Below are 26556 nucleotides of genomic sequence, written 5' to 3' on the forward strand. Positions count from 1 at the left end.
TAGCATAAAGCCAGTAAATACTGATAATATGCATCTAAAATCTTCATGGGACGGCTTTACCTCAAATGTATTAAAAGGTCACAAAATGTTCTTTTCAAAACTTCAGTTTATCCCATCAATTTTCTCAGCTTCATTTTCAGTAGCACTGCACAACAAGCAGAGAATTTCAGAGCCAGGTACATTGACAGCAGCTCATTCCTTAGTATTTTTTTACATGCTGATTTACATTTTGAAAACACATGAGTGGATTTATGAGAAGATAAAGGTGTATATTAAAGTCACACCTACTAAATGCATAGCAAAGTGATGTGTGAGCAAAAGGAGTATCAAACATAAAATATTAATCCTGTGTTGAGGTGTCTAACCTCTAACTTAATTGAAAATTTAAAGTGTGTATTATAAACATTTAGACTTAAGAGACCAACAGACTAATCTGGTGCATTTAAAGCTGGAACAATGAATGTGATTGAGTTACCAAGTCCCAGGGGCAATGGAGTGGATTACTAAATCCTCTAAGAGCTGATGCTAGTCAATGACAGTATTTCACAAAATAAAAGAGAGGGACAGCCAATATGATATTTCATTGACAACTATACCCAGAAGTGCCCACATAACAAGACATACTACTATTGAAAAGAATTGTGCAGTATTATCATCAAATTTTAAGATACAAGATTACAAATGTGACACAGAATAAAGACCCACTTTTGGCAGCTTTTTGAAACCTCATGAGTGATAAGTTATGTCTTTCCCTTGTCAAGATATAGTTGCTTTGAAATTCTCAGACAAGTGAAATACAATACTCAAATGCTTGAATGCTAAAGCACTCATGTAAGGAAAGCACTGGGTACCACAAGTAAAATGTAGCAAATTATCTTTATTAAATAAGTCTTTTTTTTATTATTCCCCTGTCCCCATTTTAAAGAATGGTTTTGGTTGTTTTAATGGCTGAAAACAGAACTGAAAATAAAGAGCTAAAATACAAAACCTTTCAAGGCATAAACCATAATTACTCTGAAGACAATATAGCCCACTCTGAAAGAGCTACACTCTTAATCTAAATATCCAAAACAGTAGAAAGTTAATTCCAGTTACCTCTGCACTGCCAGTTACAGGTAGCAAGCAGTTCTGGAATAACAACTTCACTCTCAAAGTTTAACTAATTTCTAAGTTAGACTTTGGAACCAGATATAGACCTGCTGACATGAAGTCTTTCTGAAGTACTCTCAGTCTCTTAGCACTCAAATTACACTATGGGACAACCAAGTTAACTTGTTTTCACAAGAGCAAAGAAGGAGCCCTCAGAAGTCAGGAAGAGCCCAAAGGCATTGTAAGGAATGGCTGCCTCCTTTTAGCTCCTGCCTAGTGATATCCATAAGCTTTTCCAGTCTGAACTGTAGAGGACAGCCCTCCAACAGTCTCAGAGGCGGCTCTTCTATCACACTCTGCTCAGAGAGGGCTCACAGGGGAGACACCGGAAGATTTAAGCGGTCTCTGAGGTCAGCTTTAAGCCCCACCTGACCAAGATGTATGAGTTCAGCCCTGCAAAGCAGAATAAGGGAATAAAAGCAAGCAGGACTGCCCAAGCATCTGAACACAAACTACTCCTTCCAGAGTCAGGCTGCCTCAGACTTGGACCAGAGCTCTAATACACATTCAAAGGCAATCAGAGGAAGTTCCATGTTTAACCCTGACCTCTGGCTGCACATGCCTGAACACACACTGGCAGCACTGGCAGGCCCACCAAGAGTTAACTTTAATAGCAAGAGGAGATAAAAAAAATTCAGCACTCCAAGTAAAATCTCAAGCACAGAAGTGCCCAAGTGTCAGCAGCTTCCCACTTACCCTTGGAGTTCACAGCAAACAAAGCTCTCTCATTATCCTCCCAAGCCCTACCCCACCTCCCATCCCTCAGTTTCAGGATACTCACCAAACAAAACATATACTTCATATCCGCAGAACTGCAGGATTAGAAAAATATTTGATATTTCAAACTTCCACTAAAGTTGCTTTAATAAGTTACATGTAAGATACTTTATTTTCCACAGCAGAAAATAGAAAATTCAATAATCCAAGTGGCTAAAAGTTGAAATAAAATGCTGTGAATCTGTTTGGCACAAACAGGCCTGCTGTCTTTGCTAAAGAGCAAATCTGTTGACATTGAATATTTTAACACAGTGATCAGCTCCACAACTTGCAAGCTGCAACCACTTGCTGCTGCTCTCATCATTATGTCCAGCTCTGCCTGCGTGATGTCTCCAGCACAAGCGCTTCACAGCAAGAGCATGGCTTTGGCTGCAACAAAAAGAAATCCATACATAACTGCAAAATGTTAAACACAGTTGGGCATGTGAGTGTAAACATCAACACTCCTGTAATTAGTACTCTTCAGTTAACACTACCAACTGAGGAAAAACTGACTTGTGACAACCAGCAGGTATTAAGTTCTTATTAAGTAGGGTCATTAACACTAATGACATTTTATCCTCTCACTCATCAATAATTCAAACAGCTATTGATTTTCAGTTTTACCACATTAAGCTGGAGGTCAAGTATCTCAGTTACTTAGATATGACAGATTTCTGGCTTTTAGCCTGCAATTTCCTGTTATCTGGTGTCTCTTTCCCATTCACTGCAAGCACACAGAGGCCAAAGTCACCATCAACTTCCATTTCTGTTACTATCAATGCCAGTGTGTGATAGAAGAACCCAGGGGAGTGCTTCAAGTGAAACATTCCAAGTCTCTCCAGAGTCTCTCTAGCTGTCACTGCAGCAGCCCCACATATAGCTTGTCACTTCTTTGGTTTCTGCTGGAAGCTGCCCACCAAAGCTTGCTGTCATCCACTCCTAAGTGTTTTGCTGATGTACACAGACAGCAATCCTTTCCACTCTCTTATCACTATTTTTTATCATCATATTTATGACTAAAGGTAAAGCTTTTTTTTTAAGTAGGCCAAAAAGGGTAATACTTCTCAAAGCTTTTGCATAGCAGGAGATATTTTGGCATTTAACCCCCCTCTGGTTTTTGTTCATATTTGTTGGAAGGGTTTTTAACACATCTAAATAAATAATATTTTTATTTCTGGGTTTTGCTTCAAGACATCTTTAAACTTTCAGGGATCAAACTTTTCCTAAAATGATAACAACTTTTGATACAGAAATAAACTAGACTCATATATTTTATACTATAAGAACAGAACTCCAGCACTGTTAGTCTGAAGAATAGTATTTCATTGCTCCTAACTCACTTCAAAAGACATACCTGTTATCTATCTCAACACCTGTGGTCCAGTCAGCCAGTGCTGGTTCCTTCCCACTTTGCTTCCATGTGTACAAGATAATCTTCCCATTTTCTAGGCCTACTGCAACAATGTATCTATCAAGAGAATAATTACATTCATTTCATTAGAAATTACAGTAGACAGCTCAGTGAGGTCAGTTCTAATGCAGGATAGAAAGAATAGCACTCAAGCACTGTTGTTGCACCTTGCCCTTTAAATCAGTATTTACTTTTCCATGAAAAAAATTAATACATCCAAGCTGCTTCACAAAAAAGTTAGCAAAGCAGAGACCTGCTACATATATTTGGTTAGGAAAAAATAAGGAGGCTATCACAACATCAGATCAGTCAATATTTTTGGAAGAATTAATGTGTTTCAGATGTGTCCATGCATCTCTCCCTCCCCTCTCCCACTTCCATTTTTCTCATTACACTGCTTGGAGAAGTCACCATACACCTGAAAAGGTGACTAGGAAAGAAAAAAAGTAGAGGTCATTCTGTTAAAAAATGGTCAAAACAATTGACAAGTAGATTTAGGGAGCTGTTTAGCCACAGGAAACTAGTTGACTAAAGGGATAAATACTAATTTCAGATTAAACACAAAATGACATTACAGAAAACCAGCAATACCTTCCATCAGGAGTAAGCACATGGCTGATACCAACAGCAGTCACAGAATCCCCAGCATCCAGCACTGTTGAGCAAGGCTTGATTGCATCCAGCTCATTCCCTTCAGTAATCACTGGCAAATCACACTGCCCCCAGATAATGACCTGTAAGAAAAAGCATCATCTGTGAACTTCCACTCAATCTTCTTGTAAATGCACATACAAAAACATAAGGAATAACTTCATTAAAATAATTTCAAGGCACAGTGGATGACCCTAAAAATGGTAAAAACACCCTCTACCTACAAAGATTCAACTTTGTAGGCAGTCTGTCTGATTTCATGAAAGTTACTGACAACAAAACCAGATTCTGTTATGAAAGTTAAAGAAAAATTCGAGACCCATAGAATTATGTGACATATGCTTGTCTCACTGCATGAAAAAAGAAGGGAGAATGTCCAACTGGCAGCCCACAGTCTTGTATATACATATTCAAGCACTTTATTTAGCTTATGAAAGTATCACTGATTTCTGTGCTAATATATGCAATAAGATTGTTGTGTATATATAAAATAGAGGCTCATTAGAACACAGTGTTTGTTATTCTAAAAGATGTTTAAAACAACCCTGGGCTTTCTAAACTCCTTTAACATTAATTACCTTTTTGTCCCGACTGCCAGTAATAAAATACTTGCTGTCTGGTGTCCAATCACAGGACCAAATGATTCGACTGTGAACAGCTGTATTTTTATCTGTGTATGCACAGCAAGTGAAGACTGGTCCTGCAATAAAAAGAGGAAAAAGCCTTGTTTCAACTGCTTTACATATTAAAAGTGATTGTTACTCTTACTAAACTCTATGTCAGAACTGCAAGAATACTTTGACATTATTCCACTCATCTTTAAAGCAACTGAGAATACTTACAACTATATGAGGTTTTCTCCAGCACTTACGACAGTGATAACTAGCAACTGTTCAAGACCATATCCGTAAGACCTTATAGCCCTAAAGCAGTAGGAACAATTCAATCTTTTAAATAAATTTCTTTTTCAGAAGAATTTAAGTAGAACACCTTCAGGTTATGTCTATCAAGTTTTTTTAAGAACACTGACTTCAAAGGTTTTTGAATAGTCCAACATTTACCTTGTGTTCACATTTCCCCAGTAATTTCACTAAAACTCCTATTTACCAGTAAAGTCCCAACTGTCAAATCATAATGGTCCAATTGTAAAGATTAATGTGTTCCCAAAGAGACAAGCTCAGATTTCAGCATGTATACCATCAGGCACTATATCTGATCAGCAGATCAGTAAATGAGAATACTTTTCCTAAGTAGAAAAGGTTGGCATTTTGGAGCACAGACTTTAAATAACCACTTCTTGAGATGCCAATAGCAGCAGTTTTGCTTTACACTGATAATGATGTTATTTGTAGACAGAAGGGTTACTGATGAACAGATGAAAAGAGGATTTCCTCTACTTGCTATGAGTATTCATGATCCTTATCCTGAACCATTGTGTAACTACTGTAGACAATATGCCAGGCTTTAGAATAGAAGTCTGAATAGAACAGAAATTCAAGCCAGGATACAACTGGACACTGTCTGAAGGGGCCAAAACTTACTGCCAAGTTTCTAGGAACTTTCTATAGAGCCCAGCAGTGTTTATATGCTATTAAGCCAAGAGTGCAATGATAATTGCTTTCAGCACAAGCATCTGTTCTAGGATTCTATTAAAGTGTTCAATAGCAATCTCCTCATGATTTTGCAAGGCTCAAAGTCTTAATGAGAAAGTCAACTGAATCCTTACTATCAGCTCTTTTTCCAGACATAGCCAGTTCTAGTCAAATTAATCAATTGTGTAGGATTATCAGAAAGCCACACCAAAGACACAGATTAATCCTGTCAGGAGTCTCAAAGTGTCAGGCCATGCAAGCAGGGACAAGGCAGTTTGTGCAGGATATGGGTGCAGCACTGAACCTTCTGGCTATGCCTGCACAGAACTCTGCAATGAAGGCTCTCCTTGACAGAATGCCAATCTGAAGTTCAGCTTGTATGCTTGATTTCAATAAGTCAAATGTACAATCACACACAGAAGGCACGAGGACTTCATTACATCCATCAATTAAACACCATCTAAAGCCTGATTATATTCTTCTCTGCATTTTAATTTCCTTTTTATGTTTCCACATATTAATTGCATTTCTTAAATTCACAAGAGCCTACAACACTAACAATTCTCCAAAGTTTCAAGCAAAATGTCCATTAAAATATTTTATCAATTCTCTTTCAAATATTTTGCAGCCAAAAATACTGAACAAACTGCCAAGTCTACAAATGCATACATCCTTTTCACATCTTACCTGACTCTGAGGAATCCTGTTTCCTCCACAGTGACCAATTCCTGTCTCTAGAAACAGCCAGTAAAAAGCTGTCATCAGGAGAAAATGCCAGCTGAGTAACAGTCAGATTGTGAAAAGACAAAGTCTGCAGTTTCTTCCAAGAAGTAGTGCTCCACAAAATAATTGCTGCATGTTCTTTTTTGGAAGCCTGGATGGATGGAAAACAGTATCAGTATGAATTAATGAGAGCAAGTATAAAAGTCAAACATTTCAAAGTAGTAAGATATTAGCTTGTTTTTAGGCTTGCAATCCAGTAAGACTCAGCTTTCCTGTAGGAAGTTTCAACATTGTTTCTCTACTTTCTTCCAATGCTGACAATATATCAGTAAGAAAACATTTCAGACCCGTATTTCTTAGAATTTATCTTATTAATATCTTCAAATTAATCACACACAATGTAGGAATAATAAATCATTGGCAATCCACCCTCACCTTTGCAAGCCAACTGTCACTTACACAAAATCTTTCACATTTTGTGAGAAAGAAGAGGATTCAACCCTAGAAACTGGACAGCACTTTTCACTAGGTGGTGCTAGAATCTTTTCTTACCTTACACGCTGAGGCAATTAGAGTGTTTGAATTATTGCAAGCAACACAAAAAATTTCATATCCATGTCCGTATCTGAAACACACGTGAAAACAGATTTAACACATTACCATCATTTTTGCAGTATGTATCAGAGTTGTTACACTAATTTAAATCCCTTTTCAAAAATGAAAGGCACCTGCCAGGAACTTCTCACCACTGTTTCTGTATCACATCCCAAACAATTTGTTCAGCTTTCAGTTTAAACATCTGCACAATTTTTTGCATTAGAAACTGGCTACAGAAAAATCTCTCCAGCCCATTCCATAGTCCTAGAGCACCACCACTGCAAAAGCCACCCTAATGATTAACAAAGCAGATTAAAGCAGCATTTAATGTATCCCTATTTTCTTAAAAAGCAATTTTCACACTACTGATAAAAATCATAAGCCACATATTTGAAAACCACTGAAGAAATATGTCACAAACACACACTCAAAGGATGCCTATTCTGTGAAATATGGCAAGAAGATTTCTGAACTAAAAGGTAATGTTAGAAAAGGAAAAAAACCTCTGTAAAACCCCCAAAATTTCTAGCCTTCTCCAGAACTACATTTTTTAATCAGTCTTCACATGAGTTTTGCTGAAATCCAAGCTCACATATCCGGACTGGTATTTAACTAATAAGGGGAAATTCCATACGGACTAACACAAATTAAAATCAGTCACAAAAAAGATTGGAAGTCAAGTAAAATGGGAGGTGTAACCTCCAGTAGACAAGTATCAGCTCAGTGGGGTGGGGTGGTTTCCTATGATTCTCCTAGATCTGAAGAGATAGGCAGTTCTCTTAATAAACTCCTTGGTCAGCAGTGTTAATTTCTTACATGGGACTGATGTTCATGGGATTTCACTGGCAGCCACAACAGCCTTAAATGACAAATTACTGGATCTGCTGAACCAAGTCCAAAGAATCATCACTGGGCATATCCCATCAACAGACTGCCAAGGCCATGTCTGAACACTGGGAATGCAATGGCTGTCATGAAATGTAACTGTGCCTGGACCTTTCAACAGGGAGAGGGACTGGTGTGTACCCCTAACTGAAATGTTAAGTTGTGAATCCGAGTGTGTCTTATAATGATGAAGGTACTACTGCATGTCTTGCTCTTAATTTGCCACCAGCAGGAGTTTTATCATAATGCTTACTTTTAAAGCACATTCCTGGAGACTGTTTTGTAGTGAAAACCGCTGCAAGCCAATTTTCTAAAACTAAAAAATATTTATCTCAAAAGCAAAAATTTCCTGAAATTCAATGATGGGAAAATAACCTGTGAAACAAATCCTCAGTTGTTTAGGTTTTAATCTCCTAAAAGAAGCATTTGAAGAGCAGTTGATTTCAAGCTTCTGCATGCAATGCTTCTTTTGCGAAATTGAAATGTCAAAACGTAACCATTCTTACTAAATTAACAGAAAACACAAAATATTTTCTCTTGCAAAATTACATGAGTAGAACTATCCTAGGTCAGACCAGCAGTTGTATAGACCATTGCTGTCTCCAGTAAAGAGAATTAAGCTATTGGCAACAGGAGATGCTGTTTTAAAGGAGTGTATGTGAGCCTTGACAGCATAGGAGCTACAATACAGTCCCATCCTCTGATCCCATAAATAATATCTGATCTCTTCACTACATAGTACACCACCAAATAAAGGTTCACAATGGAGAGAAGTAACTGCATGAATGAATAATGAAATTATCTTTTCAACCACAGGCAATTTTGCCTCAGCATTGTACAATGCACACCATTTTTTAACACACAGGTAGACTGAATGGACTTTCAAGTGTCCAGACAAATGAATACAGTAATTTTCTAGTGTCAAAAAGGATCTCTTCCAACTCCCAAGTGTATTACATGAAATGTACGTACATACAAACATATATATTTATGTCATCACTCAAGCTTTAATCTCAGCATGCTGCATGATAATTTTCCAAGGGGATAAAGATTAGCATATTCTCACAAGATTTACCATATTTTTAAAGTTATTATATTATGTAAAAAACTCAGCCAGTTCTTCATACTAAAACCTCCTCAAGCAAACACTTTGTAAAACCCAACACTAATCCTTCAAAATTTGGTGTCAAGTTAGAGGTAGGAATACACAAATGTCAATGACAAACAAGCTATTTTTAGCAAGTCAGTGCCTCACACTGTTCTTCTGCTGCTATGGCAACTTGAAATCTACATTATGTGATTTCATGTTACTTCTTTCAAGATTACTCTGACCAAAAAATCTGAAAGTCTATGAATGCTTTACATCTTGTTGCTCTTGCATAAAATGATCTATATCATTAGCTGTGTCTCTAAAACCAGAAAAAACTGCTCAGATAAAAGTAATATGAAGACTGTCATAAAACAGAGTTATTTTAATGAATGCAGGATATAAAGGCAGATAAGCAGTACTCCCATAGCAGAGTATAAAATATTAATGTCCCACTACACTTAGTGAAATGTCAAAGGCAAATGATGAAGAATTTTGGCCTTGGCTCCTTTTCACTACTTAAACATCCCTTATCAATCTATTTATGTGAGTGCATTAGCAGCCATAGAATGCACAGAAGAAACAGTTAAAGTAACAGTTAGAAATTACAAAATGTGCAGGTATGGTCTAACATCCACTGGCTTTCCTCCTAAAATCATTCTTGAGTACAAACATAGTAACAGAGCTTAAAAGCATTCAAATCAGATTTACTGCCCAACTGAAGGCAAAGATGAACTCCCACAGAACTTCCCCCTCGGTTCAATGAAGCAAGCTGCAGAGCATTTTCTCAAAGTTTTTTATTTCCTTCCTCACAAAGCTGGTAATGTAACTGTAATGTTCCTTCCTGACAGAAGTGGTGACTTTAACCATCAGCAAAGGCTCAACAATCTTCTTCTTCCAGTCTGAGACCCCTTTCAGGAGATTCAGATAAATAAAACCACAAGAGATTGAGATTATTCAATTTCTTTGTGCTATCCTTCAATACCAAAACATTAAAGATTTTCAAAGTGTAGCCTCATGTTACTGGGATCCTTAACAAATCATGTGAAAATTGTTGTGAATTTCAGAAAAGGAAGAAAACACAGCTGAAGAATTCTAAAATGCTGCAACCTCAAAACAATTATCATGGCCACGTAACTCCATTACCTTTGCAACTGACAACCACTCTGTCAGCATTCAATACTCGAACCAGCCTTTTAACCATCTTACTCAACACATCACTTTGCTCTACCTCTAGACACACTAGAGTGCTGCTGGCTCCATCTACTGCACCTTACAGCTCTGACAGGAGTTAGGGGTAAACTCCTCCATTGATGCCTCAGCCTCTACTTCCACACCACATCTGCAAGCCCATGCCATGAAGTGGAAAGTAGCAAAAAATTCCTTACACAGAGTGACCTTCAGTATAGACAAGGCTTTAAGAAGAAACAATCAACTAAAATAAAACTGTGGCACATCAGTTCTAACTGCCATTTTCTTCACTGTTTCCTAATTTATATATATTTATAAGTCATTTATTTATTTTACAAGCAATACAGTAAACACAAAGTCAAACGACATAGTACAACAGGAAGAGCTACAAGCCTAGGCTACATTACCATGTTGCAACAGCTTTCTGGAAATTTTGTAATGAAGAACAGAAGGAAAAAATAAAACTTACAACTTCTGAATTTCAGGCCATAAGGTATTCTGCAGCAAGTGATCCTCTGGTGGAGGTTCTGAAAGAGATGTGTACAGCCTATTCAAATTTGATTTTTTTCAAATCATCAAAGTAATGCTTCAAGTTTATATTCAATGAACCTCATTCTCTATTACGTATAACAGGAATAATTCTCATACCTGTAAGGATCAAGGGTTGAAAATAAATCTCTGGATACTGATTTGAAATGGTATTAAATGATTCTTCATCCTCATCTGGTTGAATAGCCATATCTCCTATTAAAATAAAGACTTCATTAGCTAGAGAACATACTAGAAAGGGGGGAAAATATGAGGATTTATTATAAAAGTAAAAAACATCTATATTTATACAAGTAGTTGAAACTAGGTTTCTCTGCTGGCAGAGTATAATAATATGAATCCTAGAAGCTGGTTATTATAGTGCATATGAGAATGAGAAGATTTAAAAAAAAATAATAGTCTAACCTTCATTTTGAAACTGACCTCTCTCCATCAGCACAATCTTTCAGAGATTCCTAAAAAGAATTTCACTGAGCAAAGCAGTCACCGGAGTTCAACCTGTGTTTCCCCAGTGTTAAACCTTTCTTTCTGTACATGAAAAGTTAAAGACAAAAATCTCTGATACAAGTGATGAGTTCCTAAATTTGATGTAGATCACTAAATGGAAACCTATATTTGAGCAGGTGTAACTTGCAAACTTGAGCAAAAATGCTGAGGGCTCAGTCCTTAGCTTTAAGCAAAAGTATCAGAGGTAACCATAACTAGTTAATTGTAAGTGAAAATTCAACTCTGTCCTTCATTGTGAAGGCATTAAGAAAAAGCTACAGAAATGGGGAACAGTTCCTCTCAGATAGAATCTAACTTTTTGCCAAATGTACCTCTCAAGCACAGCAGTTTCAAAAAGAAGGTACAGAAAAAGCAAAGCAAAGACTATCTTCTCATTCATCCCATCTTTGCTCTCTTTGAAAATGAAATGAGCACCATTCATCTGAGACCACTGATCACCAGAAGATTCCTCTGCAGAGTGAGTGAGACCACATCTGTGGTGTTTTAATCCCAGCCACCAATGTTGACAGCACTGTGTGAGTAGTGGTGGATGATGCAGGGAAGTTCTATTTGCTGAGCTGCCTCCTTGACATGAAGTCAATGGAAATTAGTTATTCTGTGTCTGGCCACAATCTAGAAGAAGGAGGTTTTATTTCCCCTCTCACTGGAACACCTCATGAGTTAGCTGGGGAAAAAAAAAGTTTGCCAAAATATACTTACAAGTTACTTGAAGTACAACTAGGTTGTTATTTCTCTACAAATTATTTAGGAAAATTTGGCTTATTGCCATTGAAGACCCAAGAGACAAGGCTTATTAAAATGCTTCCTTTTGTAGATCACACCTTCTGATAAAGCTTTAGGCAAAGAAAAAAACCAGATGTGACCTAATTTGTACATTCCACTATAGTGCATTTTTACCAGAGGCTTTATGAAAAACGAGATCCCTGATCTCATTCCCAGCATCAGGAAAATACTTGTTATCATTCTAGGGAGATGTCTGTCCCTCCTTCCCTGTTTCCTCACAGTGTAATCTCCACTGCCTCTCCAAGATATTAGCTACTGTTGGCTAACTAATATTCTTACTTGTGTTTTTTACTTTAAAACACCATGTTTAGGTGCTAGCAAAAAAATAAACGCTTTGCACGATTTTATTTCTAGATTCTGAACTTGTAGTCAAGACTACACTTACAGACCTAATATGTACACTAAAACAATCCCTTAAATAAAGTTTCCACATGAAACACCACAACCATTATTTCTCACTAGCAATACCTTCAAAAACAGCTTTATTGGATAATCCCAAAGCTGGCACAGTTGCACCTTCTGGAAGATCAGATGACTGCTGAATTAAAGAAAAAAGAAAGGTTACACACAGATTGTCACATAGGCTTGGATTTCAAAGGCCACAGCTTAAGGAATCCCTGAGAGTTTCTACAGTTACTTTCCTAGAGAAGTGAAGGGGGCACTTTGAAAAATTCTTGTCTAGAACATACCCTGGACAAAAAAAAAAGACCAGTACTCTGGCAGGAAGGGGAGAAGGAAAAAAAAAAAACCAACCAACAAAAAAGCGCTTTTCTAAGGCCCCAGCTCAAGGATTTTCTTCAACACTAATTGCAGGTTTTCTTCCACAATTATATTTATTCTAGCACATACATGACAATTAATCTATTAACTGAGAGCACTGCAGTTTTTAACACAATAGAACTGGGAAATCGTTGTTCTGAAGTGAAATAATAAAGCAGCATTTTGGAAAAGAGAACAGAGGGTGACTGCCTGTGACCACAACTTGAAACACAGCTCAGTAAATAGTGCTAAGATGTGGCTGCAATACGTGTCTGTTTAAAGCAGCACAAGGGAAGGACAAATCATGAGACAGAAAATACTTCCATAATGGTACAGGAAAAGAGTAAAAGTTTAGAAAGGATAAGTGAACTTGGGGACCTTTGTGTAGAGATAAAAAAAGATTTAATAGCTGTAAACCCACTTCCTTATGGTATCAGGAAAGTTCAAAGAAAGACCATTTCACTGAATTTAATCAATATTTTAGGTGACAGCGTAAAATGTACTTAAATGTTCATAATTAGATGAGAAAATGTATCAGAGACCCAGACAAGCATAAGGCCTCTAAAACAAAAATGGTTCCTCATTATAACCCAAAGTATAATACAAACCTATGGATTTGAACTGAATATAATCCTATTAAACCCTTTTAGAATATAAAACTGTTTTTTGGTTTCAGATACTTTTTTGGGGAAGGCATTTAAGCCACATTAAGAAAAAGATTCCCCACTTCAGTGATAAAAAGCTTTCACAGAAAACAATTTCAAGAAAGCTATTTAAAAGCAGCTGTATAATTAGAGCTCATAAAGCCTCCCTCTTTAAACAAAGCCCATGTGAAACACTTTATATGAATCAAAAAACAGCACTCAGAGGAAAAGCCAATAAGAAAAGTCTAAATAAAGTAAAATAATGACATCTGCCACCCTTATAAAAGCCCAATGTTATTTGTACAATGGTCATTATGCAAATGCTTACGAAGTCTTGTGGAATTAAATCACTAAGAAGCTACTTATGTAACTTCTTGCTACCGAAAATGATTCTATTTCTATCCCAGATATTTCAACTGTTAAATTAAATGGAAAGGTTAATCCATCTCTGAGAAACTGCACAAAAAGCCCTGCTTTTGAGTGAGATACCCAAAAACCATGCAAGGCACTGTACAGAGGCAACTATCTTGAATGAGGTCTGCTCCACCAAATGCAGACAAAATCAGAATTAGACCTTAATGCAAATGGGGAGCAAACAAAGGATAGCAGCACAAGACAGCTGACATACCCACAACTATGAACTGGAATGTAAAGAAAATTTCAAATGCCAATAGGAAATAAAGCAAGTACATATTTATAAATATTTGTATGCAAGATCTAAAAATAGTGCTGAAATCTTTATGGTATTCCAAGCATGCAATTGCAAAAAAAAAAAAGTAATACCAACACATAACCACACAACAATAATTAGAACTAGGCAAGACTACTACACTCTAAGGGAAAATACACCAACAGGCTTTATTGTTTGCTTCATCTCCAAGTGTGCACAGCGGTCTGCTTTGGTTTGAGTTACCTAAAATTTACCCACACTCTTTTCAATCTTTTGACACAGTGTCTTGTTTGGTTTCAGATAGAACTCGTTTCATCTAACAACACCATAAAAATACATATGAGACAAGACACATGGAAGCAAGCAGAAGAGTAAGGAAAGTAAGGTTATAGTTTCAGTACAACTAAAAGAATTTTTACAAAGTTTAGTAATTTAGCAATCTGACATTTTCTGAAGCATTATTTATTTTACATCTAACAGCATTCTCTTTGTGTAGCATTGCTTTAGCATACTTACATGGGAGCAGAGCTTCTCCATTGGGATCCTAGTGATGTTACTGAAGTTTTCTATAAAGTTCTTGGGAGCACGGAAAACCCGAAGCACTTTTTCATCCGCTCCTGACACGAACTCAAAGCGGCCGATCATCGCCAGGCAGCGCAGGTCGTACCCGTGCACTTGAGGCCTGGCAATTTCATGCCACGTCACCTACAAGGGAGCAGACACACAGCTAAAACACAATTCTTAAACAGATAAACAGGGCAATTTAAAGTTCCAAAAAAGCACCACTAGTCTACTTGCTGAATTTATTAACACAAAGCAAAGTTAAGAGCAGCCTTCTACTGATGTGCATAAAACTGGTGCTCACATACATCAGTTGAATCCTCTTTTTCCACCAAACCATTCCTGTAATTAGTAAACTGTGTCCCTGCACACATGTGTTTAAGGCACTTACTGTGACTACTTCATGCTAGACAGTCAGGAATAGAACATAATTTGCCTAAGCAAAAAGAGGTTTCTATCCTACTACTTCCAAGACTGTATGTCTGAAAGACCTAAGAAAGGCAGTGATAATTATCCTGCCTCCTTCATCTGTTCTTTCACAAAGAACAGCAGCACTGCTGTCAGCAGGCTACAGGTTCCTACTGTCCTCTTTTCTTTAAATATTTGATTCAAGTGAGACCATTTAATAGAAGCTTTGCAAAAAACTGACAAAACCATAATAGATTCTAAGTGTCATTTGCTATTTCACCCAGATGATACTTCAGTTGGAAAAATCCAGTGTGTACTTTTGAGTTAAGAGCTAGCAGAACCAGAATCAATTGGAATAACTTAGACTACTTCAGTATTCCAATGCCTATAGCCAAGACTAGATATCATGTGAGTATAAGCAAAGGCATTATATTGACTGTAAACTGCACATATCACCCTTGAAACTCAATTGAGTTCTGAATGTTGAAGTTTCTGATAGGACCTGAATGGGAATTTGAGACATCCTACAAAATCTCATGATTTCACAAGGGCTTGATTAGTTTTCAGTGAGGAAAAAAGCATGCATTCTTTAAAGAAAGATAAAATCAAACACTGCAACAAGCCCTCCTCACCCTTTACTGGGTATATCTTTGCATAGTACACAAAAAACTCAAACCCCAAACAAAGAGAGGGCTAAATAAGTCATGTAATAAGCTTCTTCCAGAAAAATCAGGATGGAAATTTGCATGAAAAATTGAAGCTGATGGTTATCCCTCTTTTCTGATATTTTGATATCAGAACTGAGACGTTAAGAAAGGATGCTTATTTGCATTCAACACTTCGTTTCCTTTTTATAGGGAAAAATGTGAGCTCTAATACTAACTCTCCATAAACATCTGAACCATCCATTTTGTCATGTTAAGACAAACATCAGATGTCACCTGTTGTAATTTTTCAAATGCTAAACAGTGTGATAAAAAAGGCATTTTAAAAGCCTGTGCTATCCAAGTTCATGAGCAGCAGAACTAAAAACTTTTCCAGGGTTCAGAAGTACTGAATAAACATCTTCAAAAGACCCATTTCTATTCCAGCCCTCCACTTCATCCATCCAAAAAGGATACTAAGGCTTCCTCCCACATCTCATGCAGCAGCAAATACTGAAACTACTTAGAGTTACACCTGGTCAAATTAGCCTGGTGGCTACTCTGTGTCAGAACAGGCAAAGTACAAGAAATCAGTTCATGCCATATTTAGATATGAAGACTACAATCACTCTGCTAAATCAATTGATTCAAAAGTTTCAGGGTGAGCTGTGCAGGTAAATCAGACAAAGATCAGTTCTTTCAGAAGACAGGATTAAAAATTAGCAAGCAGCATAACTAATAAAGAGTGGTGCTTCAGTAGGTCACAGAGAAAGTGACATTGACAACCCTTGAATGCTGCCAACTTACATCATGTGCTAGTCCTGAACTTTGTTTTGATATATTTAATGTATCCACCTGAGTGGAGATTAGGGTAAAAGCAGGGAAGGAAACTGGAAATATTCTTCCTACAACACAAGGCAAAACATAACTCTTGAAATGGGACTGCCACCACTCCTGTGTGGCCTGGAAGAAGGAAATCACAGACCTGATGGCAAATTCACTCTCAGAAGTATCAGACCTCCTGTACTGGTCTACATTACAGAAGCTTTGATGAGACAGCTATAATAGCCTCCCCAACCAATGGCACAGGGCCTTATATGACTACAGTCAGTCTAGCTTCTGCCAGTTTCCTGAATGGAATACTGGTACTGTACTGCCAGAAAAGGTTGTATTTGTGGAGGAGAAAAATGCATGAGAAACAAGACACAGGAACTTCTAAACAGACTTTCCCCCAATCCAATGCAGGAGGAGTGAGCAAGCAGCTGTGTTAACTGTGTTAGCTCAGTTGCTGGCTGGGGATTAAAACAGGACAGGCATCAGCTGCACTCATGCAGTTCAGATAATCATTCTAGTAAAACTGAGTAATTGACAAATTAATGTAAAAAAATACAGTGAGAACTTTGTTTAGATTATGTTCATGTAAAAAAGCACAACCAAAGTTTAGTTTCTTTATTATTACCTGCAGCAGTGTAGCCAGTTGATAAACACTGCAATAGGTGGCTATCAGTACCAGTCATGTATTCCTCCTTCTCAATTACTGCAGAGCCTGCTTTCTGGGAGAACACTAACTGAAGGAAATCTGGACATGAACTCAGGATTGAACTGCAATCATGCTGTGTGATTGCAAAAGCTCTGCCACTAATATTTTTAAAGTGAAAACAGCACATACTCCATTACCAAATAAAGCAGTTTTAAACAGACCATCGCTTGTGGAACTTGAAGGTTTGAGTTATATACACACAACGCAGGACTGACCAAGCCCCCTTAACCACACTCACAAAATCTTTGAAGATCATACCTCTGTTTCTTCCTTCCTTTTCCATGGAGCAAAGAGCCTTGTAGTTTGATCAAAGCTCACACTGATGACAAACTCTCCTTCTGGATCCCACTTCACATCTTCTACACTGTTAAAATGTCCCGAAATCACAACTTCTGGAGTCCATTCTTTCTATGAAAAGATTTCCACAAAGAAGTAAGGAGTTTTTCATTTGACTGATTGGCACATTCTAAGCAAAATAAAACTATAAATGTGCTTATTTAAAAAGTAAGAAAAAGACATTGGTAAACAGCAAATTATTAGAACTCATGAGAGGCTGAAGAGACAAAAATACTGATGTATTGCTCCCATCTGAAATAAACTTGTGTTATTTGCTCAGCTGTGAACAAAACACAACAACAAAGGAGTTCAAGCCATACAACTGACTTCTTACCCCACAGGTAAGAAACAGGGTTTAGAGTCTGGAGGATTTCAACCTTCCTTCTATGCAGGAACGAGACTCCTACAGAAAAGGACTATTTCAATCACTAATTTTAAATTATACTGTTACAGAATAACAGTTTTAACAACAGAAATTTACCTCAAATGACTTAAAAGTACAATTCTTTTAAGTAATACTACTAACAAACAAACCAATGTACCTTATTAACTGTATCCTGTTTCCAAAGGTGTAGTGCTCCATGGAAAGCATGAGCGATGATCATTGAACCATCTGGACTAAACTGGCAGTCAAAAAATCCAAGAGTATTGCCACCCACTTCACCTACCCGTACCTAAATTAATGAACAGAAGTGAAATATCCATGAAAATGGCCTTCCATTCCTACAAAATCATTCTTACTTCATGAGATTAAAAACTACCTCTAGACAAGAGTTCACATTACACACACAAACACACTCGAAGAATATTTTAATTGCAAAGATAAGCACTGAAATGCCACGGGAATTAAAGCTTTGTGCCAGCTGAGTGGAGCCTCCCTTCATATTCGTCTCAAGATAGGATTCCCCCAAGGGAAAGAAAACACTGCAATAGATTAGATGCAAACCCAAATGTTCTGTGTTTCAGTCCAGCTTGTTGGATGCAACAGTTCCTTATCGTCTGTTGCCTGGCTACTGCTCTGTTGCACAATAAAAAAAAAAAAAAGATCCAAAGAAACAGTAGTTCCCAAGTAGGTTGTTTTTTTTTCTACTTAATTTCCAAGATTCCCTAGCATACTTTCATTTCCCTGTTTCTCCATGAACAGCTGCAATTTCATCCATACTCTTTCTGTGGCAAATTCTGGCCCCTGTTTTGTGCTTCTCTTATGACTTCCCATATGTGCACGCATGTATACACACAGGCCTTACGGTTGCTCTAGTGCCCTTCCACTTTTTTAATTTTATTAAAAGATTAATAAAGTTACAGTTTCAAGTTTTATTTAAGACATAAGACCACAATTTCTTTCAAACTTTCAACTCGTTCATTCTTATACAGCCTCTTTTAAGAACAAAACAAAACGAACCAATGTCCCATTTTAAATGGCACTGCACTAGTAGTTCAGTTTTACTAGCACTCATTCAGAAAAAATACCACTCATATTGAAGTGACTTTGACAGGCCATACTAGAGGCAGAATTCTAGTCTCACCTCTGAGCAGGGGAATGAATTTCTGAAGACATCTTGTTCATCATATCATGATGAAAGAGAGAAACTGGGATGTTCCCCTTGTGCCCTTCCTCCCTGCAAGCTTCCTGCTCAGATTTTCCTCTCGTGATGCAAAATGGATTTTTGCAGTTAAAATGTCTGATCTGAACTTGAAGCTACACATTTGTGATCAAACCAATGCAAAGAGAATGTAAAATTAAAGAATCACTACTTGCAACAAGTTTACTACACAACCCATTTTTAGAAGCTTGTGAATTTAGCCACAACTCCCTGTTACACCTAGGGACATCAAATGGCACCTCTATGTAATTGCCCTTTTATGAACTAATTTCTACTTCAAACACAAAGGCATCAGAATTTTTCAATGAAACAGAGGAAAAATTAAACACCCTACTGTAATTCCCATTTTTTCACCCAAGAGACAATTGGAACTTTCTTTGTGACAGGAGAGACCACAAACAATGGCTGGCATAACCCAACACAAACAACTTCAACTGAACTACAGCAATGTGGAAAAGCAGGTCAACTGAAAAGACATCAATCAAAGCACTGGAGAAATCTGGTGTACCACTTGTTTATTTAGGATGATCCACATCAGAACAGCCTTCAGACTACTACATGAGTGGCACGGGAGTATCCATCTCAAATGGAAGAAAAACCTAATGACACAGCCAATGACCAAATTACTGTGAGTAAAACCAGGTTTGTGAATTGCATGTCAGCTGCTTTGTGGTAACTGCTTAGGTCACATTCCCACAAGGATGAACTGCAAATAGTTCAGGAGGGCTTCCTCCTCCTCTTAGCAGGAGCACATAGCATGCATTACTATGAAACCCCTGCCCTGTACACTCTGAATGACAGCTGAGCACAAACATCCTTTATAAACTCCTCAGTACAGCAATAAGAAAATAAACAAGCAATAAAAATAATATCATAGCGCTTTTTTTAAAATACAGTTTTACTTGCAACAGAGCACTAGAAAAAGTATTTTTGCAAGAAAACACTACCTTTCTGTGCTAGAATTTTAGAGTTTTTGCTCCCTACAGTACACACATGACGCTGGAAACACAACTTGCATGCAGCACATACTGTGAGAAAGACTGACACTTGCCTGTTCTAGCCAGACTCCAGATTCTTTATCAGGTTCCCAGATGATCACAGTTTTGTCCATTGATGCAGATAATATCCTCATTGGTTGTTGCATGCTGCCATCTACAGTACAAGGAAAATTATTACCCTACAACCTAGGAGCATATGTTCTGAAGAAATTAGGTAATACTGAAATATAAACACATTTTAAAAATTGTTCAGGATCAGAGATATGCAATGCATTTCTTATATGCCAAATTTACAGGCTCTACATTCTTGCTGGGCATTCTTTAGGAGATATTGTATTCCCAGCCATCATCACCCAAAGAAAAAGTAAAACACATAGATGAGAACAACCATATTCCAGTTTTCTCACTCCAAACTTATACTGAATTAAATATAATCTGGAGGAAAAGCTAGAGTTTCAAAGAAAATGCACAGCACTTCTCAGTTCTATTCCTTAAGTAAGTTTTTACTGAGTGATTTACAGTTTAAAATAATCACCCAGTATTCACTGTTTGGGGTTTTTTCCCAAATTGTTAGGTTTGCTACTGACTTCAGCATACTCTAGCACCCTACAGTACATACAGTAACTCAGGACTGCTCCCCAGAATGCAATGAAACACTCCAGAAAAAAAGCACAACACAGAATGGCAAAGAGGGAGCTGCTTCATCACCAGTTGTGAAACCTGTAGGAAAACCACTGAGGAACTCTTCATGATAATAAGAGATATTGACAGGCATCTCATGAGGTGATATGTTAGCAACAGACTTCCCATCTTACCTTCTGCACTGAGAATATGTCCCTCAGATCTGTTTGCCTCTAATGAAAATCTATTTTAGGGAACCCAGCACTGGGCACGCCACAGAACAGAAGCAGCTTTACGTATATGGAAGCACCTGGAAAACTTCATGGTCTAACAGGACAGTTTTCAGATTGCAGTGCAAGGCTGACAGGCCTACATTGTGCCTAAACCTTGTTCTAAAAGGCTAAACCTTTTACTGGTGTCTAATTTAGAAAAAAAGAGGAAAGGCTAAGGACCAGAGAACTAAACCAGTATTTTTAAAGCAAGTCTTGTGTCTTTCATTAAGTGTATTTTGATATTCTAATGGCACTCTGCTGTTCAAGCGTTGTACAGACCAGCAAAGCTGTTCTTTGTACTGCTGAAGTCACGTGCCATCAGTAACTCTAAAATATGACAGAAAAAAAGACACTTTCACCAGTGCAAACAGTCAAGGTGTTCTGACTGTGCAATGTCAAATCAAGAATCTCCTTCCCTTATGTCAGGCAGATACATAACAGCAAACCAGTACTGCAAACAAGGCTGTCAGAACTGAAGGATTTCAAAAGAAAGATAAATACTAGAGCAAAATGTAAAATTAAAACTATAAATAACACTGTTTCAATGGGAGTCTGTGCTAATGCCTTAAAGTTACATGCTTTAGAAAAACTGATACTCCAGGAATCTACTCATAAAACATTATTTGCAGAATTTAAAGACTCATCTCTACAGGAACAAGTGAACATGCAAACACAACACAAAGACACACGACTGTACTCTCTGTATACGACACTTAACACTGGTGTTTGATATCTTTTTACCTTTGCAAAATGAAGGTTGCCAGTGAACTGCATACACCCAGTTTTCATGACCAGCCAACACAGACTCCAAAGAAACTGCATATGATGTGTCAGCATCTGCCACAAATCAGAGAAAAAGTATATTTCTTTCTAAAAGCCAAGAAAGACCAGTTATTTCTGGTATCTTTAGTGAAAGCAATCAACTGCTTTCAACATCTACCAACATCTCAAAAGCTTCCTGACACTGAACACCTCCTTTAAATCCTACTTTGGGAAAAGCCCTGAGGACCAGATTTATGGTCACAGGTCAGTGCATTGTCTCAGAAGGGTCTCTGAGAATTCCTGGAGAACTCTCAAGCAGTTTTGAAATAAACACTCTAAATTGGCACTACGCATACTCTTATGCATATTTGCATCTCCAAATGACTGCAAAAACTTCAAACAGCGAATCAGGATTTGCAGGAAGTATCATGAGCACTTTTTACACATACCTTCATTATATTAACTAGGTTGCCAAACCATTCACCCTACAATGTCAGCAATGCAAGCATCTGATGTTATCATGCTTAAACAGCTCATTAAATGACCATAAAGTAAGCCTGCACATACTTATCTGTTACTTGCAGTATTTTTCTAATCTTTAAGTTATAGCAGCACCTTTTAATTCATTGAATTCAAAAGAAAATGAAAGCTAAGCTATTAAACTGGAGAACTACAGAACAGCTTCTCTCCCATAGACAAATAAGTGTCCTACATATTGCATTTGGAATATGCATAACAATAACAACCCATGTTGGTATTAAGCCCTCTCACTGCTTTACCATTTCCTGTACTATATCATTAACTTTTGGCTTTAAAACAGTAATTCTGCTTTCTTAACAGCTAAAAATAATGCAGTCAACACAAAACAAACACTTTGTCAGCTTCCTCAGAACCATGAAAAGATACACAAGTGAAAAGTTGTGCCAGAGAATTTTATAGCTGTTACCTACCTTTAACAGTAAAAATATTCTCTTTCAGTTTTATGGAATCATCTTCAGTTTCTGGAAGTTGCTTTAACTTTGTACATACTTTCCAAATTCTTATCAAACAGTCCTGAGCACAGCTTGCTAAGAAAAGGTCTTCACCTATTTGTTTTCAGAAAAAGAAGGAAAAAAATAGAGCCATATTTTCATTGCAATCACTGCTATGACTAACCTACCATCTTTCCATACATGCACCTAAGAGCATTATCCCAATTTTTCCCATTTTACACAGTATCATAAAAAAATCATTTTTATTTCAACATCAATTCACTCTCTCTACCATTCAAATTCAAATTTCTTTCCTGTTTTATAATACACTAGGAATATGTCCATGATTGTAAGATGTGGAAGATATGGTAAGCACTGTACATGTCATTCATACACTTCCCTACTAATTATGGGCCTTTGCTTTTGGAATTCTATCGGTCTCAACACTTGTCAAAATCTCCTTTCCTCCTTTTCTTTCTCCAGGCTTGTAGCATACTCAAATTCCTTTTTTTTGGTGCCATTGCAATAACTATTTGATTCACTGATGTCTGAAAAGATTCCCCTTGTAATTTCCCAATTTAAAAAAAAGGGTGGGGGGGAAGCAAGAAAAGAAAATATAAACATACTATTTCCCCCTACACTTCCTCACTCAGATACAGAAATTTGTGTATTGAAAAGGAAAAGTTGTGAAAACACCAATTTGTTTGCATTTAAGTACCAGTTAGGTAAATATACCTGAAACAGGCAAGAAAAATGTTTTAAATGGATACAAAGTTCCATCTTGATTTTTAATCTTAATTACCACCATCACAGGAAAACAAACATCACAACCACAAGAGCTTAGGTGCTACAGTGCACCAAGGTCAACTCTTGGAGGGGTAAAACACTAGTAACTGCCATTGAACCACTATTCCACTTTATTCATCTTGCATACTGACCACAGACTGCCCACTCAACGCCTCTTATCCAATCTTCATGGCCAGGGAGTATCAACGTTTTCTGAAACTGAATAAAAACTCCTGTTACATCACAGAAATGCACTTAATGACCATGCACTTATTAGCAATAAGCTTTATTTTTTCAAGTCTTTTATATTTATAGCTTCTATTATCTGAAACAGAAAAAAAAAATTAACCACAACTAAGGACTGTAATTTACATACAGATTTGAGACAAGCCTTTTTTGTTTTGCCACCATTGGATAAGCACAGGTAACACATATATGAGCAGGAAAGGGTGTGAACTTAAGGTGCACACCTTCAAGAGGCTACAATCTCTCTATGATACTGTTGAAATTTTTTTAAAGTTTATCAGGCTTACTGTGGTACACAAAGAATAGCATAATGCAGGTTTGATGTGACAATTTCTTGTATTTGTGTGAAGTGGATACAACTGCAGATAATGAAGAAAATGAATACAGGTAAAATCAAGCACAAAAAGAAAAGCAAATGCTTTGACATTATTTTCAAGAATTAATTTATAATAGAATATTAATAATAAGAATCAGTTATGGCACTGGAAATATTCTCTATGTTTCTTAAATTTATTGACAAAATTTCTAAGGAAGGTATACATCAAAAACTGCTGATGGAAAACTCTACATGAACACAGGCTCAGGAACACCAGAATGCAAACACAGTCTGGATTCCCTTTTAAGAACTCTCACTAGTAATTTATCCTCATTTATAACATATGTAACGTTACTGGTTTATTTTGATTCAAGTACAACTGTTTACTCCTTACTTAGAATTTAACCCATTTCTGTTTTTCTTTGCCCAGAAACAGCCCTATTTCCATGACATTTCTGTATTCCAAGTTGAATTCCAATGTCTGAAGTTACTGTTACAGTAGAAACAGTAGTGTAGTTTAGTATGAATAACTCATCACATTATTTCTGGCATTGTATTGTACTAAATCCTTTACCCAGGCCTACTTAGAATTATGACTAAATGACAGCCTTTGCTATCAGTACAAGTCTGCAACTGAGGTCTCTCTTCCAATCTGTGACAGGGAAAAAGAAAAAAGGAAAAATATGTATGAAAAAGAATCCATACTCAGAAACTGATGCCTCTCTCTTTGATCCAATATTTCTGATATTCCCCAAAACTATCTTCCCATCAGTGTTACTCTGCCCCTTCTCATCACACATTTGCAGTCACAATCATAAAATGGTTTCGTTTGGAAAAGACATTAAAGATCATCTAGATCCACCCTCTCCAGCCATGAGCAGGGACACTTTCCACTAGACCAGGCTGCTCAAAGCCCCATCCAACCCGGCCTCAAGCTGCTCCAGGGAAGGGGCATCCACAACTTCTCTGGGCAATTGTTCCAGTCTCACAGTAAAGAATTTCTTCCTAATAGCTACCCTAAACCTACCCTCTTTCAGTTTGAAGCCATTGCCCCATCCCCTGTGACTCCATGCCCTTGTAAAACATCCCTAAAATTACAGAGCCATCTACATGTGAGATACATGACCAGAACAGGATACATGATCAGACTAAGCTGATCAGATACTTCCAAACCAGAAAGTTTAGGTCTTAAGAATGTGTTCTCACAGCCACCTGAGCCTCATTTGGCTGGTCACTTCTGCAGCCACTGGCACTTCTAGATAGGGCATTCCAGAGAGATGTTTAAGTTAAACACCAAACAGGTTATGTGTAAAGGCAGCAAGGAACAGTCCAGGAAGTGACATGAAACAGAAACCTAAAGATTTTTCGGAAGATTACATGCTTCTGGCTATACAGAAAATATATCTTCTATTATCAGATAATAGATAATAAAACACATTTATTTATTCATGTATATGATCTTTGAAAAAATGCTCTGTATTTTACAGTCATTAAGATTAGTTGGTAACTTTTTCTAACTGAAAGATTTGTTTAGGCTGAACTGTTGCTAACATCCTTCTCTTTTATTGTTTCTTTAACACTAAAATAATGTGTGCATCTCCTGAAACTTGACCCTTATATTAACCTAAACACACATCAAATAATTTTCTCTTTTCAAGGTGTTGTGGTGTGGAGTTTTTTATAATTACCCATCTTACATCAAAGAGATCTATTAAGAAAAGCAGCCATTTGTTTTCCCTTAAAAGAGTAAAGCTAATTATTTTGAGATTATTAATACCACCCCAGATTTCTAAGTCATCTCCTGAACAGGTTTTTAGGCACTACTTAGCTTGAAGCCAAGCCTGCAGTTCTTTTGTGCTGCAGAACAAGCATATTTAAATAGTCAGCTAGAAGTCTGTACTAATTTTTATATGCTTCCATTGAATAGACCCACTGACCTATTCACATGATTTAAGGCGGAGGCTGCTGAATTTTATTACCTCATACTCACTGATGGCAGTAATACCAGCACCAGATGGTGTATGAGGCTGAAGAGACATCCTCCCAAACCCCTGAAAATGCATCCAGTCCCTTAAATGGACTCATGCTGCTTTCCCATCCCTATTACAACATCCTCCACTCTTCACCCATCTGAGCAGAGTCAGTACAGTAGCTGGAAAACAGAGGTGAACACAAGGGCTATTACCACATACAGACATGAAGCATGAGGAACACAACATTCTTGGTTATATGATTTAATTTTAGGTGGTATGTGAGGAGCAAGGAGTTGGAGCCAGCAGTCCTTATGGGTCTCCTCAGACCTGAGATATTCTAAGACTTTATGATTCAGTCAAAGTTTTCAAGATACTGGTTCCCATAAAAATAAAAACTGTTGACTGAAACTGAGCAAGGAGGAGTATATGCTGTTATGCTAGGGTTTTTTTGTATTGTTTTTGCCGTTTTCTTTGAAGTTTATGTCTCTTGGCATCCTATATTCAGTTTCTTCAGATGTATTCAGTTCTAAAGTTGAATCAATATGAAGGTTCGTGCAGATG

General features: G+C 37.2%; 1 protein-coding gene across 2 annotated transcripts in view; it reads right to left on the reverse strand.

Moving 5' to 3' along the window:
- Positions 1-857: 857 nt before the first annotated feature.
- Positions 858-26556, reverse strand: part of ELP2 (elongator acetyltransferase complex subunit 2) — a 38092-nt gene continuing 12393 nt past the window's right edge. Inside the window, exons 7-22 of one of the 2 annotated variants that reach the window (XM_064705663.1) lie at positions 23613-23679; positions 22654-22788; positions 21683-21778; positions 20102-20202; positions 17989-18120; positions 17369-17518; positions 14474-14662; positions 12353-12419; positions 10694-10789; positions 10515-10572; positions 6838-6910; positions 6250-6436; positions 4549-4670; positions 3911-4053; positions 3263-3376; positions 858-2295 (exon numbers count right to left, since the gene is read on the reverse strand). In XM_064705663.1, coding sequence (XP_064561733.1) covers positions 2139-2295; positions 3263-3376; positions 3911-4053; positions 4549-4670; positions 6250-6436; positions 6838-6910; positions 10515-10572; positions 10694-10789; positions 12353-12419; positions 14474-14662; positions 17369-17518; positions 17989-18120; positions 20102-20202; positions 21683-21778; positions 22654-22788; positions 23613-23679 — 1887 coding nt within the window. In that variant the 3' untranslated portion in view covers positions 858-2138. Of the gene's footprint in view, positions 2296-3262; positions 3377-3910; positions 4054-4548; positions 4671-6249; positions 6437-6837; positions 6911-10514; positions 10573-10693; positions 10790-12352; positions 12423-14473; positions 14663-17368; positions 17519-17988; positions 18121-20101; positions 20203-21682; positions 21779-22653; positions 22789-23612; positions 23680-26556 lie in introns of both variants that reach the window. The other variant, XM_064705662.1, reaches the window with a different exon arrangement.

This window comes from Zonotrichia leucophrys, chromosome 2, assembly GCF_028769735.1.
Source record: "Zonotrichia leucophrys gambelii isolate GWCS_2022_RI chromosome 2, RI_Zleu_2.0, whole genome shotgun sequence".
Taxonomy (NCBI): domain Eukaryota; kingdom Metazoa; phylum Chordata; class Aves; order Passeriformes; family Passerellidae; genus Zonotrichia; species Zonotrichia leucophrys.